Source organism: Vicia villosa, linkage group LG1 (assembly GCF_029867415.1).
Source record: "Vicia villosa cultivar HV-30 ecotype Madison, WI linkage group LG1, Vvil1.0, whole genome shotgun sequence".
In the NCBI taxonomy this organism is placed as follows: domain Eukaryota; kingdom Viridiplantae; phylum Streptophyta; class Magnoliopsida; order Fabales; family Fabaceae; genus Vicia; species Vicia villosa.
This window is the reverse complement of record NC_081180.1, coordinates 146556120-146573624: the sequence shown is the minus strand read 5'-3', so window position 1 is coordinate 146573624 and position 17505 is coordinate 146556120. Positions and strand designations below refer to the sequence as shown.

Sequence of the window (17505 nt, the reverse complement as noted above, 5' to 3'; positions counted from 1 at the left end):
TTTAAAGGTTCTGTTCCAATTTTAAAAAATGATCCCTAAGAAATAGAATGCAAAGAATTTAAAAAGAGATATTTCATTAAAGTGTAAATAATATTAAAAACCATAACAAATAAATGATCTATAAATATTTAAAGAAAGAAACGATCTATAAATATTTAAAAAAAGAGATGCTCTATAAATATTTCAATATTCCAATAAGAAAGTTAAACAACATACTTACAATTGACTATGCAAACATTTATTTTTTAATTACAATATTAAAATTAAAGTGTTTTAATTAATAAACAATTAAAAATTAAAGTTGTAAAATATAAAAATAGATTGCAACTATTTGTTAAGAATTTGTAAAATATTTATTATAAGAATTAAAATCAAACCACATATAAATATTTATTAAATTGTAAGATATTTATATATCTAAAACTTATGTTTTAAAAATAAAATTAAAAAGTTATTGAAAAATAGAATAATTAACGTGTTTTTTATAAATAGTTATAATAGAATTGGTGTTAAGAAATGATGGAAAAATGATGTTGATATTACACTATTAACTGTTTAGCTTCAACACCTTCTCTTGTTGTCTTTTAGCAGTTTTTGTAAAAAAATTAAAAATGTTTCTTGTACCCAGGGATCAACCCCATAATTAGTGGATTGATAAACAACCACTGCTCCCGCTTCCGCTTGGACACTGCAGCAATATGTCATTGTGTTCAGCATTTTTGTATTTATAAATATTTCTATGATATTACTAAAGCCCATGATCCAAATTTTTGAGGCCCCATGGTTTTTGAGGCCCTGGGCTATGGGTCTGCTTGCCCTGGCCCAGGGCCGGCCCTGTGAAAATTTGAGTTGATTGGGTTTAGGTGCGGGTTTGGGTAGTGTGAAACCCGCATTCGAAACCCGAAATCACACTTGCTTTTTATATATATATATATATATATATATATATATATATATATATATATATATATATATATATATATATATATATATATATATATATATATATACACATTATTGTGGAAAGTTGTAGAAAAATTGTTTGGAAAAATGTATTTTATGTAATTTGCTGCTGATTTGGGTTTGAGTGAAAAAAATCCGAACCCAACGGGTGTGAGCGTGAGTGTTATTTTGCCACCCGAACAACATTTGGGTTTGAGTGCCAATTTCAGATGCGGGTTTGAATAATGTGAAACTCACACCTGATCCGACCCATTGTCATCCCTAGTTTGCACTAGAATAAAATGAATATTAAAAGTCGTGTTGCTTAATTTTGAAAAGTGTTAATAGAGGATAAATTGTCAACATGTTAGGTTACTATCCAGTTTATTAATTATCAATCACCAGTTATCCATTATAAAGTACAAGTTATCGATCATTAATCGTCAAATTATAAGCTATACATTTATTTTTATCAAAAAGAGCCTTAAAGAACTTTTTAAATCTTATTTCGAACGGAATGAAATGTCTTAAAAACTTGACAAATATGGTGGTCCTACTACCAAAATTGAGTAAGAATTGCTTATATGAAAATATTAAAATATTCTTCTCATTTTAGAAATACATTTTCAAACGCATCATGAATTTCACTGAAACATATGTTCCAATTGAGTCTCACCTAAACTTTTGGAAATTTTTTTGTTTGGAGATGCGTCTTAAAACTTACCCAATCAATTTATTATTAATTTAATAACTCAGTGATAAATTCGAAAGTCTATTTTCAAATTTGTGAAGCTGGACTTTGAAAATCTACCACCTTTGCATGTCAGTCACAATTTCGAAAGTGCATTTCCGAAACAAGCAAACATGATTTTTTTAATAAAAGATAACCCTACATGCTCTTCTTCTCCATGATCAACTTCCATTTTGTATCAAAACCCTTGCAAGAAAATCTTTCCATTCTTAAACAAGATTTCCTCTCCAAAACTTCAATCTTATATTTAATCACATCAGAAGGAGCACAAAAAAAACTGAAATTAAAGGTAAAGATCATTTATTTCATTCCTCGTTGTCGGAGTTTATTTGAAACTAGGATGCCATATACCAATGACATCACCGAAGTGGACAACTCATTTAACAAGGAAAGATAGAACTTGGCCGAATCATTTTTTTTTGGATAGGATGCAAGAATTCTCAAAGTTGAGCGAGATTGAAAGAGAATCAAATAAACAAAAGTCAAAGGCGGAACCACACATAGATAAATATAAATTTAGACGGCGAGACATATTTCAATTCAATTTAATTTTTATTCAACAATGTGTTTATGTGGTTGGAGATCTCTTGTATGTAATCTTGTCTTAACGTAACATTAATGTTATATATATATATATATATATATATATATATATATATATATATATATATATATATATATATATATATATATATATATATATATATATATATATATATATATATATATATATATATATATATATATATATATATATATATATATATATATTAAAAGATTTCAATTCTCAAATTTCTATTCTAAATAAGCACTGTTTTTGAAATTGGTTATGTGTGAACATTGTTGGGTGGTTTCGAAAATGCATTTTCGGATTCATCCCAAACGTTTAAAAAAATACATTTAGAAAATATTCTGAAAATGTATTTTCGGACTCACTCTAATTTCACACAACACAATAGGGTCCCTTCGAAAGTACATCTTCGAAATATCCCCTTTATAGGATTGATTTTCTAAGATCTATATTAGTCTAGAACTTGTATTGATATGAGTCTCCTATGTCATATTTTTTACAATATCACATTTCACCAAAATGAACATCAATTGACATGTCACATTTGTCTACTTTAACGGTGCTGAGCCCCCACTTGAATTTAAGTTCATAGAGTACGCCCCTTTTAAAGATCTGAAATCCATATTGGAGACGCTCATACAATACCCAGACAATAAAAAAATTGTGAAACTTGAGTACTGTTCACCTTAGATTGACAACGAAAGGAAGATTTAATTCGACAACTTTGAGCTGAACAATGATGCATATTTAAAGGTTACGTAGAATACATTTAATCGTTACAAAACGACGGTCCAATCGAATTGGATGCGACGATTGCAATATCGATCAAAGATATTATTAAAATGTTGAAACATACTTCATGTTGTAATGTTTCATTTTCAATGATTGGTGTGACAATTATCAATGTTAATTTATCTCTGTTTAGTTTCTGCATTTGTTTCTGGTTCAGTATATTTCGAAAATGCAATTCCTTAAGATATATGGAGATATATTTTTAGATTAAATTCAATTATATAATTGAGGTGTGGCTCGAAAACTATTAAATTTTACAGATATATATCCGAAAATGGATCTTCAAATTCTAAAATGCAACTTCAAATTTTAAGAACAGTTTTAGTTTTTCAGTAAGATGAAAAACAATACATAGGGGGCATAAAACAATTCCCATTAAGTTAGGCAACTAAATTTCATTTTTGAATTGGAGATCCTCTTAGGAGTTGATCATTGTTAAAACTTGACAAATTGGGTTATTCATGCAAAGCATTATAAGTAGTTAGTTATATATTCATCTATCTCATACATTGACTTCAACTATATAAGGCTGATGTTGATTGCATTTGGGGACGCCAACCAAAGGCTAAGATTTATGGAGAAGAAGGACCAGAGCGTGGGGTGTAGCAGTGGCACAAAATTTGATAAAGGATTCACATTAAATAATTCTCATCAAACTTTCAATGCTACATTGAACAATTTTTCCCTAATCGTTGACATGTATTTTTTTAGCCTTATCCTTTTGTTTTTCCTATTCTCTTTACTCTTTTACCTTTTAATTATGCATCACGGACCACTATTACACTCTGCACAAATACACACACTAAATTCTTAACCTCATTTTACCTTTTCACTCACGCTTATAAAACTGTGGTTTTCGGAGCGTTAACTTTTTATAAAAGGTTCCATTTCTTTAACACTATCAACTTCTATTAATCCCTCAAAAGAAAAAGTGTCAATAAAAAGAATTTCTTGGAATTAGCCAATAAATGTGCCAGACTCCAGCATTCCCAAACTTACTAGTCTTGGTTCGAAATGGAATGAAGCAAAATATGTTTTGCTATTAAAACACTCACACAAATGTTTCTTTTTTGGGTTGCACTATTTTGCACCTTTTTAACTCATAATTTATATTAAGTGGACCCATATTGACACTAATGGTTTGCAATAATAATATTAGTGACTTGCGATGTGGAATTTATATAAAAAAAATGCATGAAAATGAGCTGTTTTGGTTTGAATAAAATTGAGAAAAATTGTTTGGTAAATTTAACTTGGCCTACTTGACTATTGTGGAGCCAAGTTTGTCATGGAGACAAAAACTAGGGATATGATGGCTTTCTTTGGCATTTAGCTGCTAAATCCAAATTGGTGTAACTTCTTAAGCAAAAGCTGGACGAATCATCTATACAAAGACTTGATCTAAATTATTGTAAAATCATAATTTCACTAGGCTAGAATATGGTGGTTGATTTGACCAATTACAAACTAGACTTTATATATATTCCCCAAAGACTATATATATATATATATATATATATATATATATATATATATATATATATATATATATATATATATATATATATATATATATATATATATATATATATATATATATATATATATATATTAATAAAAAGTATGAATAAAATATAAAAATATAAATTTTTATTTTTAATAACAGATTATAAATACATTGAATTGAAATGATAGTATTATTAAAAATATAAATATAAATTTAATTTAATTTAATTTTTCTAACAAATTAAATATAATTATATTATAATCTTTATCTTTCCTTTAACTAGTCTTTTGTTCTTAATTAAATATAATTACATTATAATCTTTTATCTTTTCTTTAACTTATCTTTTATTCTCTTTCCTATGATATGTGGTGAATGGATTGTCTGCTATGTATTGTCTTCAGCTCAATATTCTGCCCCTTATCTAATGGTTGATAGGAAATATACAATAATATTTTAGATGACTAGTATACACATAGTATAATCCAATGGTTAGTATTAAGGCTGGACAAAGTGCAGAAAAAAAATGCTGCAGAGGATCTAGGTCCATATATGTGTCATTTGATTGGTCTGGAATAACTCATATGCACTTTTTATTTGAATAAGTGGTATTGATTTGTATTTGTGATTTTGATGAAGACAGTGAATTTCGAGCCAAGTTCTCATCATATACTAACCTAAATATTCAGTAGAACTTTTTTACATAAATGTGGAAATAACAATTTCAAGGAAGCCGAAATAAAAAGCCATTATTTGATAAAGGAGTTCGTCTGACCTGACAAAATAAATTTTTTCTGTTGAATAAGAGCTATGGTCTCAACACAGATGAATACGTCCAATTGAAGAATGCAATCGAAGAGATGATTAAGAAGGGGAGGCTCATCCAGTACACTTATGAGGGTGGTCGAAAAGACGGTTGGAAAATAAAGAAAATAAGAAATGATCTCCTCTTCGAAAAAACGGGATCTCCTAAAAAAACCATAAAGAAGGTAAGTGGTGCCAAAGGAAAGAATAATAGTAGCACCAGAGAACAAGACTAAAAGGGAAATACTGATACATCACGCGCATAACTAGAGGTATTTCCAAAGCAAAAAACTCGTCAAAGGGCACCATTAAAAGAAGAATTTCTGAGGTAATTCTATTAAATATATAAGGAGAGGAAACATTTAAATGGAAACCTAAGATACATATGCTTAGATTCCACAATAACGAAAAAGATGGGTGGAATCATGAAAGCAATCTTTCCCTTGGTAATCACGATGAGATTTTGGCACTTTAAAATAAAACATGTTAATACAGATGTCTTAACATCAGAACACAATGTCAGGATAAACGGTACGACATCTGCTGACTGATAGAATAAATATATGAGATTGTAAAATATGCAGAAATAAAATGTAGAATGATAAATCACACAGTCAATTGTTAATTCAGTTTGGTGCAACGTCACATACTCTGGGGGCTACCAAGCCACAAAGGAAATTCACTATGATAATATTAGTTCAAAGCCTAAAAAAAATCCCTGTTTACAACTTATTGCCTAACAACTTAGATTTGCTTAAAAGATTTTTACTGAGAACAATAACTTGACACACAATCTACCCTTTGCTTCAAAGCTTCTGAGTGATTGGAAAGTAACAATCACTCTACCTCAATGTATCAAAAGATACAAGGGTGACTTACAAAAACACAAGAGACTCTCAAAACCTAAAACTCTAGACTTCCCTAATTTTACGAATTCGTGAAAGCTTGATTACATTGGGTTTAAGTTTCTCTTTAAATACTCATTAGTAGTCCATGGGCTTCGAAATCTTCACTCAGATATTACTTGATCTACAAGCTGAGGTTGCATCAAATATCCAGAAAAATCTCCTTAAATCTTGGAACAAAACATCAAATTTCCTTAATTGTCTCAACATCCAATTTTAGAAACTTATGTACAGTTGGAGATCAAATCACTTGTTCCAGATTAAATCTTCTTGACCTGCAAAAATGAGTGAGATATATCCAAAAGGAATCTCACTAATTTGTTTCTCGCGAAACAATCGCTAACCTCTTATTAAAGGTTACTTGCAGGATCGACTATAAGAATCATAGACTTAGTGTTGAGTTTTTTGTGTGAATTAGTGATCAAGAAAGAATGGTGTAAAGGAATGCAAACGGGCAAAACAATGCAAAAAAGAAATAAATTAAATAAAGCAAAAGACTCAAAATGTAAAACTGGAAATTGCTTTGAATTTAAATATTGGACACAAATGTACATTGAAAATAGTGAAACTCGTTTCTCTCTTAGATGCGGGTATTTTGAGTGTAATGTTTCAATGCAACAAATTTGCGACCTCTAAACTGAATACAATAATTGGCTTAAATAGATAAAATATCCATGTAACCGTTGACGGTTACTGAGGTCCCACGTTGGGGATTCGTGTGAGGCTCTTCTCCGCCTCCCCCTTTGCTCCATGATTCGTGGATTTGAAAACTCATTTTGTCGCCCCTTTATTTGAACTTGTCGACGCCGAATCACATTCCCCAGGCGTCGTCTTGGTCGACTGGCCTTTTGGAGGTATTTCACCAGCCCCGTTGACAGCTCCCTACTTTCTCACATAATGGGCTTTTTTGATGAAAAACAACCTATTTATTTGGGCCAACTTACTTCTTGAGGCCCATAGTCTTCTAGTATAAAATTACTTGTCACCACCACCTGGAATAAATCTTCTCAAATCTTGTGCATTTTGAAGGTGAGAAAAACACAAGAAGGGGGAGGGGTTGAATTGTGTTAAATTTTTCTTCCTTTACTCTTTAAAGTCTCTTATCAGATTTTGAACTCAAGGTTAGAATCTGATTCAGAGTATGATGATAACAGAGGAATAAAAGTTCAAAGGTAAAGGAGAAGAACACAAACAATATATGATGTTTCCTCCCACAAATCAGGAGTAGTTTAGTCTGCTTGAACTTCCAAGAGATTTTCCCTATAACAAAATTCGATTATAAATGCTCAAGCATACAAGCAAGAGACTTCCAAATTCTCAAACACAAAAATAAGAGACTTCAATTCTCAAGAACACAAGCATGAGACTTCCAGATGCTCAAGCACACAGGAAATAGAATTCAGATGCTTAAGAAACAAGCAAGAGACTTCTAACAATCTATCTAATCAGATAAGAGATTGTTTCAGACTTACACTTGATATACAATAAGAGGTTTATACAAAATACAACACAGAAAAACTCTAAGAATTAAGAACTTCTAAGAATGTACAATTGATAAGAAGTTATAGGTGTAGCTTGTGCAATAGTTTTGCCAGAGTAAAAACTCTTTAATTGTCAAGGCCCAGCGTTGTGTTCTTGTGTTGTATTTTCTCGAAGTTTTTCAGCTCCTTTTAAAGGGGAACACAAAAAAGACGTCAAAGAAGACTTCATGTAGAAGGAATTTTTGAGAGAAACATCATCCGAGACGTTGGAAAACTTCCTGATATGGTTAATGTTGTTGAAACTCTTTCTGTAGTCGGCATATATATGAATGGCTTCTACAGACGATAGGGTAACTTTAAGTGTTTTCTTGATATGAAACATCGTCTTATAACACTTCATCTTATCTACAAACAAGTGAAATAAAAACTTCTAAAAAAAAATATTGGGATGGGAGAACAAATTGATGATATGGGAAATGATTTAAAAATATTAAAAAGAAAAATAAAAGAAAAATTTATCTAGGAATTTTAAGAAGCATTTAACTTGCCATCCCCCAAGTTTAACATGACACCCCCTCATATTTTGATAATTCCCAAACTGTCTATGAACAAATTTGAGTTAAAAAGTCCGAACGAAATTTCCGGAAACATACATTTCAAAAAGTTTTGGTAAAAAATACAAGATTTTTTACCTGAAATTTCAAAATTTTCGATAAAAATGCACACATTTCAAAATTGTTGGTAAATATTTTTACACGGTCAGTATATCACAACCCTTAAAAATAAATACTTCATATGTGATTTATAGAAAAAGTCAAACGTTTACAAAAATTAACGGTTTGAATTTCGCTGACAGTGTAAAACTGCTTTACACTGAAGGTTTATTTCTATTAAATCCTTAGATATATTCACATTTCAATTAGAATTGAAGTTCATCTTGTTAAAAATAAACAACTAAAATGTTGCAGATTTGGACTTACAGTCTTACATTTGTATCTCCACATAACTACCAAATAACTTATCGAAACCCAGTTAAAATATTTAATTGGTACCGTTGCTAAAAAAATATCTCAAAAATAATTGCAACTTTTGATTTCCAATGAAATTTTAATTGATTTTTTTCTAATGGTAACAATTTACTATTGTTATTTCATCACTTTAAATTATAATTTTTTATTTTATATATTTGATAATAAAAATACACCAATATTATTTTGTCAAATAGTCTAGTGGCTGAAATTCACTCTGAAAAATATTTAATAATCAAATATATTGTCTACTAAATGAATATAAAAATAAACTTTTCTTATAAGAAGTAGCACATAATTAAAAGAAAATTTCTTTGCCAACCTCCCAACCTTCTAGCTCACCTCTGGTGAAAAACTCAGAATACCCCTGACTTCGGAATTGAACTTCCGAAATGCAAGAAAAAGGTGTTTTCGGAGATGCATTTCCGAAAGCGCCTTTTTTTTAAAAAAATTTGACTTATTTCGGAAATGCACTTCCGAAAACAGCATTTCGGAAGTTCATTTCCGAAATACTGCGCGTTTTGCAGATTAAGCAAAACAGCCCCCTCCCCCAAATCATTTACCCTAATCTTCTTCAAACTCAACCCCAAAGAGATTTTTGTGCAAACCAGTTCCAAGCTACCTCAAAGGCTCCATCTACTTGCTCTATTACATTCTAAAGTCCTCCAATCTATTCAATAGGTAAGCATTTTGATTTTAAGATCTAAGATTATAATGTATTTTAGGGTGTTTAGAAATAGCAAAAAATGTATTAGGTTAGGTTTATACTGATATTTAGGATGTTTAGAATGTGTATACATAGGTTTGAATTTTGATTTTGGGGTCTGCCATTGAAGGTTGCAAAAAAGCTCTGCGCAGGGGTGTTTCGGAAGTTCATTTCCGAAAACACCTCCATCCCAGTTTCGGAAATGAACTTCCGAACTGTATCAGAAGTGCAATTTTTTTTTGTTTTTTCATTTGTCTCGCATATTAATCGATTTCGATTTCGATTGTTTACAGGAACATGACAGGGAACCAGTCAGCACGCATCAGACAGGGGAGGGAGTCCCAGACTGCGTCGGCTAGACGCGAGCGGGCGGCGGCGCAGCTGGCGTCGACAGGCGGGCGGGGCCGGGGACGCCGTGTGCGCGTTTAGCAGGACTTGGTGGAGAGTTCATCTCTTTCAGGCTATAGGAGTAGGCTGGCTCGGGTATCTTCTTTCCGCCAGCGAGAGGAGGGGGATGATGAGGAGGAGGAGGAGGAGGAGGTCATACCGGATGTTGACCCTCCAGTCGGGGAGGAGGAGGAGCAGGAGGAGCAGGAGGTGGATAGCTATCCGGGAGGGCCTTTTGACACTTCCCTGCTGATTCACTACCAGGATCACGTCGCTCGGCGGATCTGGGAGGGAGAGGTATTTTTTTTAACTTAGCCGTTTATTTGTCACCATTTTTTATAATTTTACCGTTTATTTCTCGCTTATTTGTTTTTTTTTGTAACAGGAGAAAGAGCCATTGAAAATGGTGAACCACTCCAGGAAGTGGTCGGGTTTATTTATTTTTTGTTTTCGGATTGTATCTTTAGCACACTATTTTTATTTGTTTCGGTTTGTATATATTATTTTCATCGGATTAGTATTTTTTTTTTTGTTTATTTATCATATTAGTGTTTTCAGTCTATCTATTGTTTATTTTATTTGCCGGTAACGTTTAATTAAAATGCGGTTGCGTTTAAGAAAAAACATAAAAAAAAAACACAGTTTCTGCATAATTCGGAAATGAACTTCCGAATTCACCCCCCATGAGGTGTTTTCGGATGTTCATCTCCGAACGCACCCCCCATGAGGTGTTTTCGGAGATGAACTTCCGAATCAAGGAAATTTTTTTAAAAAAAAAGCGCTTCGGAAGTTCATTTCCGAAGCAGGGGTAGTTTGGGAATTTCGCTGGAGGTGACCCCCCATAGGGAGGTGGGTAAAGAAATTTTCTAATTAAAATCATATTTTTCTATAATTTATTAACATTTGTAATTAAAAAGACTAGAGTAAGAAGGAGTAATATAAAATAATCAAACGAAATTTTGGTAGCATAGTAGGAGATTAAAAGTTGTGAAGACGAAGATAAGATATAGTTAGTCATCATAAGGGACAATCATTATTGTTGTGAAAAAACGATACCAATAACAAAGTATAATAGGGAATTAGAGAGGATAAAAAGAACACAAGAATTGGTTATATCTGCTATTCTTTCACTTTCTCTTAAAACAAGATTACAAGTTTACAAGAATAACAAATAACCTCTTTTACCCTAAATTAGGATTTGCAGCTTACCAATGATGAGAGACTAGTATGCTATTTATAATAAAACCTAACATACTAACTAATAGGCTTTTTCAGCAAGGCCCATTACACAAGCCAACTTAATAAACAAGCTAACTTAACAAATTAGGGTTTAAAAACTAAAACGTAATTTAACATGCTAACAACCCTAGCATCTTCGACATCTGCATGCTAGACCCATCTTCGACTACAGCATGCACACTTCGACACCAGCATGTGAACAATCCTTCGACTTCATGCTTAACTCTGTCGAACTGTCGAACCAAGAAACTACCCTTCGACAATACTCGAGTTCGATCCAATATCTCACAATTATAATTTGCATGTCACATTTTCTCTCTTTGCACATTCACCAGTCACCACATCATCCATCCTCGCTAGCCTCAACAAATAGAATCGCTGTCTCTGCTCAACACATAAATCCAATATTTAGGTGATTTTCTACCCCTTTTTTCTCATCATATTATGTACCTTTGGTTTAAAATATTATTTTGAAAATGATGTTATTATCTTAGTCTCTCACGTGAAACAACTAATATGAAAAGAAGAGAGTATAATTGACTAAGCATTCAATGTATGCAGAAACCAAAAATAGTAAACAACGACAACATATAAGGAAGGGAACAGTAGCACCGTACGTATAAAAACTAAGGATTCATTCATCCATGGAAATACACTGAAATGAAACATAAATCTGTCAAAAGAAAAAAGAGAAATTGGAAATGAGGTAAACTTAAAAATACAAGTACTTCATAACAAGAGAGTACATGAGACAAGAAATAAGGCAAAGTTTTGGTTCTAACAATTCCCCCATGATTCGGGAACACTTGTTGTCGTTGTTCCAAAGAAACCAAAACCTTGTTGTGACTTGAACATCATGTTTTGTTCATACTCTACACCTCCTGTGAATGTTAGCATATCCTTTACGTCAACGGAGCCACCGTGTCCTCTGCCGGTGTTAGTAAGGCCGAGAAAGTCCCTCGTGAGACCTTCGTCATTCTTTCTGAAGCCTCTCAAGTTGTTAATGTAGTGATCAACCGAGTCTAGATGAGTCACCGATGTAAACTCGCCCATGCTGAGTTGAGATGTGTGGTGACCTGTGATGGCGGTGGCACCAACGTTTGCTGCTGTCTGGAGAAGTGCAGTTGCTGAAAGGTGTGGCGACGTGGTAGCATTTGAGGAAGGTTGTTGTGTGCTGACATGGAAGGGTGATGATGACATGATGTTGGTCTTGGTGGTGGTGTGATGAAGAAATGAGTGAGGGAAGGTTTGAGATTCAGGCTTGATGTTGTGGTGGAGGTTGCTAGGGTTAGGGTTTTGTTGAGGTGGGTCCCATGTGATGTGGTTTTGCTGGTTTTGGAAGAGGAAGAGAGATTGAGCTAATGAGTTTGTGTTAGTGTTGGATAATTGGTTTGCTGACATTGACATTCTTGCACTTTCTTCAGCTAATGCATCACAAAATGCTCTGTGTGTTATGAAGCTGTCCTTCCTGAAATTCATAAGAAAATAGTATTATATATTTTCCTGGTATCTGACTTTGAAACCGACTAATTTAAGAAAGTCAGATCCACCAACTATTAGCGGGGAGCTCATTTTAGACGACAAACTTTGAGAGAAGCACATTCTGAGGACAATATGTCTTGGGGATGAAGTTATGTAAAATTCTTGTAAAATGTGCCCCATTAGCAAAATAAAAAGGCAAGTGAAAAAATCATCATGCATGGGATATAGAGGGGACTAATATACACAGATTAACGTGTCAATGGGTTTGGACCATAATGGACATAAAATATGTGACAATGTCAAGGATATGATGCAATTGATGATGTGGATAGCTTTTTTGCTTTACAAGGATTATTGGTAGTGTTGTTAATTATGATGGTAGAAATCTTGGGAAACTAGAACTCATGCATGACACAAAGATCATTAGTACTAGCAATTGAGATGAATATATTCACTGATGAATCTAGCTATTAGCATATCAGATTTCTTGCAGATTTATCAGATTTCACAATGATGAAAAACCAAAATTGAAAATTGAGAAGAAAAAAAAAAGGTAAGAAATCATCACAAATTTTCCAACTACATTGATTAAACTTCTTTTTACTTTTTCAGTAGACAAAAATAGATTTCCATCATTTTCCTAGAGACTGCACCCACTCATCAACTTATATGTCTACAAAACCATTGAGCACCCTGACACATTTGGAATTTGGAAACTTTTCTTTCATTTTCTTTTCACACATTATGTTGTAAAAATACTATACTGTTCATGCTGACATGCATGTGCATGCATCATCATGTTAAAAAAACCAAACCAAATTTCTACTGTGTCACAGATATTACAGTACAATACATAAAAACAAAAGGAGAAAAAGTGATTAACTTAATAAAACATGATATGAAATTAACATGAAAATATTTATGTATAAGTAGTATGTATAGTACTATACCTGTTAAAAAGGGTACCACAATCACATTTATATTCTCTAGTACCACAGGTTTTAGAGTGAGCTTTCCAATCAGAATGAACAGCATAGATCTTTGAGCACTTATCACATTTCCACTTTTTCTCACCATGTTTTCTACTGTAATGTTTCTTAATTCCTGTAAGATCACCAAGAGCTCTTGTAGGGTTATGATGAACACATGAAGGCTCTGGACAAACATAAGCTCTCTTTTTAACCACTTCTTTGTTGTTCCTTTGCTTCAACTTCCATGGTAGGTTATGTCCTCTCCTATGTAGTTGAAGGTTTTGATCCCTCTGAAAACCCTTGTTGCAGATCTCACATACAAACCTATTTGTTGCTAGTAGTGTCTTTGGTGATAAAGCTATCACTTCAGCTTCAGGATCTGAATTCACCAAACCAAACGAAATTCAATACTAATAAACATGTCAATCATATACTATGTATATATATTAAATTATAAATTAACGTCTGCAACTGCAATTGCGGCCGCTATGAATTCCTACCTGGGTTACCAGGGAGGTTTCTTTTTTTCTTGGTTTTCTGAGGTTGTTGTGAGGAGTTAATAGTTGGATTTAATCTAGCAGAAGAGACAGTGGAATTGGACATAAGTGGAGAGAACATTATTTGGCTTTGAAGAAAAACAAAACACTAGAAGTTGGAGAGAAGAGAGGAAAAAAGAGAAGAGAGAAAAGCAAAGATACGATATTCTAGTTTGTTTGTTTGATTCAAAATATGGCTGTGTGTGTATTTATTACTCGTGATAGCTACTTTTTGAGAGCCAAGAAATGAAGAATCTTAGCCATTGGACTTGGATGATATACACACATAGACACAAACACAACTAAGAATAATTACATTTATTTCCTCAAAAAACAAAAGAAGAAGAATATAATTACATTGCTATATAGTGAACAGGTGGCAGTGACATGTAGATAGAGAAAGGCATCATTCACTTTTTTATGGTGAAAAAAGAACAAAAATAAAATGTAAGTGAATTTATCTGATGAATTGTTTATGAAATTAGAAGGTAATGATGAAAGTGGTGGACTAAAGAGGGAAAATAGAAATTGAGAAAGGAAAATAGAGGTGGATGGTAGGGTGTGACAGAGATAAGACTCTGAATATTTGACACAAATTTTACTTTCAATTCTATGGTTGATTTAAATAAAAAATAAATTAACTTCTGTTTGAGCCAGAGTTTAATTTTTTTTATTAAACATCATACTACTGGTGTGAAGACTTAGTTTTTGTAGCCCACTTTCATAGTAAATGGCATTTCAAGCTTCATATCTTCATCTATAAATATCTTTTGTAGATTTTAATTTAGACACTCAAACACACTCTCTCACTCAAACCACTTATCTTATTTGCATTTATATCTATTTTTATTTTTTTTAAATATAAATTAGATATTTTCTACATGCATCCGTAGAGAATAATTTTAGAGTTAGGAAAGACTATAATGGATAATAGCGGCAAAAATCTTTTTATTTATTATGTTTTTTCTTAGTTTATTAGTTCTTATAAAAACCCTTAAAGTTGTATTAGTATTTTTTTTTTGGAGGAGATAGAAAATTCATGATCGAGGAAAAGTTTCTTTCTTAATGTTTTCGATAGAAAAAAAATAAAAATTACTATTCAGAGCTATTAATAGAATTTTCATCTAATTGAGTTCTCTTATAATATTCACAATGTCTCTTTACAAGATGTCGGCGAAAGTTGTAAAAGTAGTTAATAAGATTCAAAGTAATTTCTTATGGGGGGCATGGAGGAGAAGAGATGTATTCATTGGGTTAGTTGAAAAGTGGTGACTTTACCGTACTTGAAAGGGGGATTAGCGATCAAAAATATTTCCGACTTCAATCTTGCGCTTCTAAACAAATGGAGATGGAGGATTCTTAGAGGGGATAATTCCTTATGGTTGGATGTACTAAAGGCCCAATATGGAGATCTTTGTGTGCTTGTTACGAGTGGAGGTGGTGTATCTAAATTACCCTCTTCTTCATTTTGGTGGCGTGATATTTTAAAGGTTAGTTCTTCTTCTTTTTCCTATAATGACCTGTTGGTTTCCAATTGTCGCTTTGAGGTTGGAAACGGTTATAATACTCCTTTTTGGGAAGGTAGATGGTTAGATAATTTTATTTTGAAGGAAAAGTTTCCGGATCTTTATTCCGTTTCTTTATTGAAAAAAGTTTCGGTGGCGGTCATGGGAGGTTGGAATGATGGAGTTTGGCGGCGGGGAAATTTAGGCATTTCGGAGGCGGTTTTGGAAGCGGAGAGTTTACTTCCCTCCCTCACGGTTTTAAGGCCTCTTTTAGAGGCGTTTCGCGGTTTGAATGGTGAAAAAGATTCCGTGGAATGGACTCTTGATTTGGAGAAAGGTTACACAGTCTCTTCTTGTTATCATTCGTATACTTTATTGTGAATTTCTTACGGTCCTCCTAATAGGTATGATGAGGTTTTGGAATGGATTTGGAAAATGGCGGTTCCTTTTAAGATCAAAGCTTTCGGGTGGAGACTCCTTGTAAATAGGTTGCCTACTAAAGATCTTTTGTTATGTAGAGGTATTAATTTATCTCTCTCGCTTCCTAATATAAATTGCACAAGGAAGGGAGTGATCATATGTTTTTTGGGTGTAAAGTGACAAGGATTGTGTGGGAAGAAATTGCTTTGTGGGTGAATTTTCCGGATTGTCCGGGAGGGAATGCGGAGTGGTGTATCCCGTCTTTTATGGATTGGTACACTTGGAGCCGTGTAAAAAGAATTAAAAATGGCAAATTGGAGGTGTTATGGTTGGCAACTTCTTGGATCATTTGGTAGACTAGAAATGGCTTTTGTTTTAGAAATGAAGTGTGGGACATAAACAACATAGCGTGGAACATTAAGATTTTGGTTTGGAGGTGGTCCTTTTTTGGCGATATTGCCCATCCAAATGTTAGTTTTTACGATTTTACAAAAGACCCGTTGTCTTTTATGTCGTAAGCATATTTGGTTTGTAATATCGTATTGCCGGTTTTGGACCGTTCTTGTGTATCAAGGCTGGGGAACCCTTAGTTCTCCCAATTAATGAATTTCTTGCTTACACAAAAAAAATTTTTTGATCTAATTTCAAGTTGGACAACAAATTTAGTATGTTTGGTGGGACAATAAGAAGTTTAGTAAGTTTGGCTATTAATTACCACAATTTGCATATGCACCTCCTATGAAAGGTAAAGACTTCTTCTAAAATTCTTTTTTTCGGATAGAGGGTTCTTCATAATAGATTAGATACGAAGGATCAATTAAAAAGAGGGGAATTTCTTTGGATGGTTGTGATTATCTTTGTGTGTTTTGTGCTATGGGGGAGGAATGTCTCCAACACCTTTTAGGGGGCTGCCTTGTTGTTTTGCCTTTATAGAGGAAGGTTTTCGAGTGACTTGGTTCGGTTGACTCACTATGTTTGGAGGAGTTTATGGGGTTCATTAGTATCGATGAGAAGGTGAAGAGGAAAGCCAAGAGGATTATTTTTGCGGTTGTGTGGTTGGGTACGAGTTGGTGAATTTGGAATAGGCGCAACGCTATCATTTTTAAGAATGAGACGTTTAGTTTTTCCAAGTGTATGTCGGAGATAGTCTTTAATTCTTGATCGTGGATTCAAACCTATTATAACGTAGTGGATAATTGTAATTTTCATATTTGGAATATTCTTCCTCTCACTTGCCTTGAGAAGTAGACGTTTTCCGCCTTGTTTTCGGTTGGAGTACCTCTTATACTCCTTTATTAATTCATTGCTTATTAAAAAAAACTTCGAGAATGCCAACAAATGAATTTTTTTTTAGTGATGCATGTAACACTTTAATTAACCCACTTGAAAAAAAAAGAAGACTATTCATTTATCATACAACATATTGACAAGGAAATACATGATATTATCTATCAGGAGTTTTACCAAGGTAATATGACTC

At 32.9% G+C, this 17505-nt stretch overlaps 1 protein-coding gene across 1 annotated transcript; it reads right to left on the bottom strand.

Annotated features, from left to right (window-relative positions):
- Window positions 1-11712: 11712 nt before the first annotated feature.
- Window positions 11713-14400, bottom strand: LOC131618842 (protein indeterminate-domain 12). The gene is made up of 3 exons (XM_058890004.1): window positions 14065-14400; window positions 13544-13943; window positions 11713-12579 (listed from the first exon to the last, which is right to left on the bottom strand). The coding sequence occupies exons 1-3, from the start codon at window positions 14180-14182 to the stop codon at window positions 11889-11891; spliced, it is 1209 nt and encodes a 402-aa protein (XP_058745987.1). The 5' UTR covers window positions 14183-14400; the 3' UTR covers window positions 11713-11888.
- Window positions 14401-17505: the final 3105 nt, after the last annotated feature.

Bases quoted from the DNA above. Each gene is read 5' to 3' on its own strand.
- LOC131618842 (XM_058890004.1), bottom strand. From the start codon at position 14,182: ATGTTCTCTCCACTTATGTCCAATTCCACTGTCTCTTCTGCTAGATTA. The intron at 13,944-14,064 runs GTAGGAATTCAT...TGGTGAATTCAG, and splicing joins AAACCTCCCTGGTAACCCAG to ATCCTGAAGCTGAAGTGATA. The intron at 12,580-13,543 runs GTATAGTACTAT...TATGAATTTCAG, and splicing joins TGTGGTACCCTTTTTAACAG to GAAGGACAGCTTCATAACAC.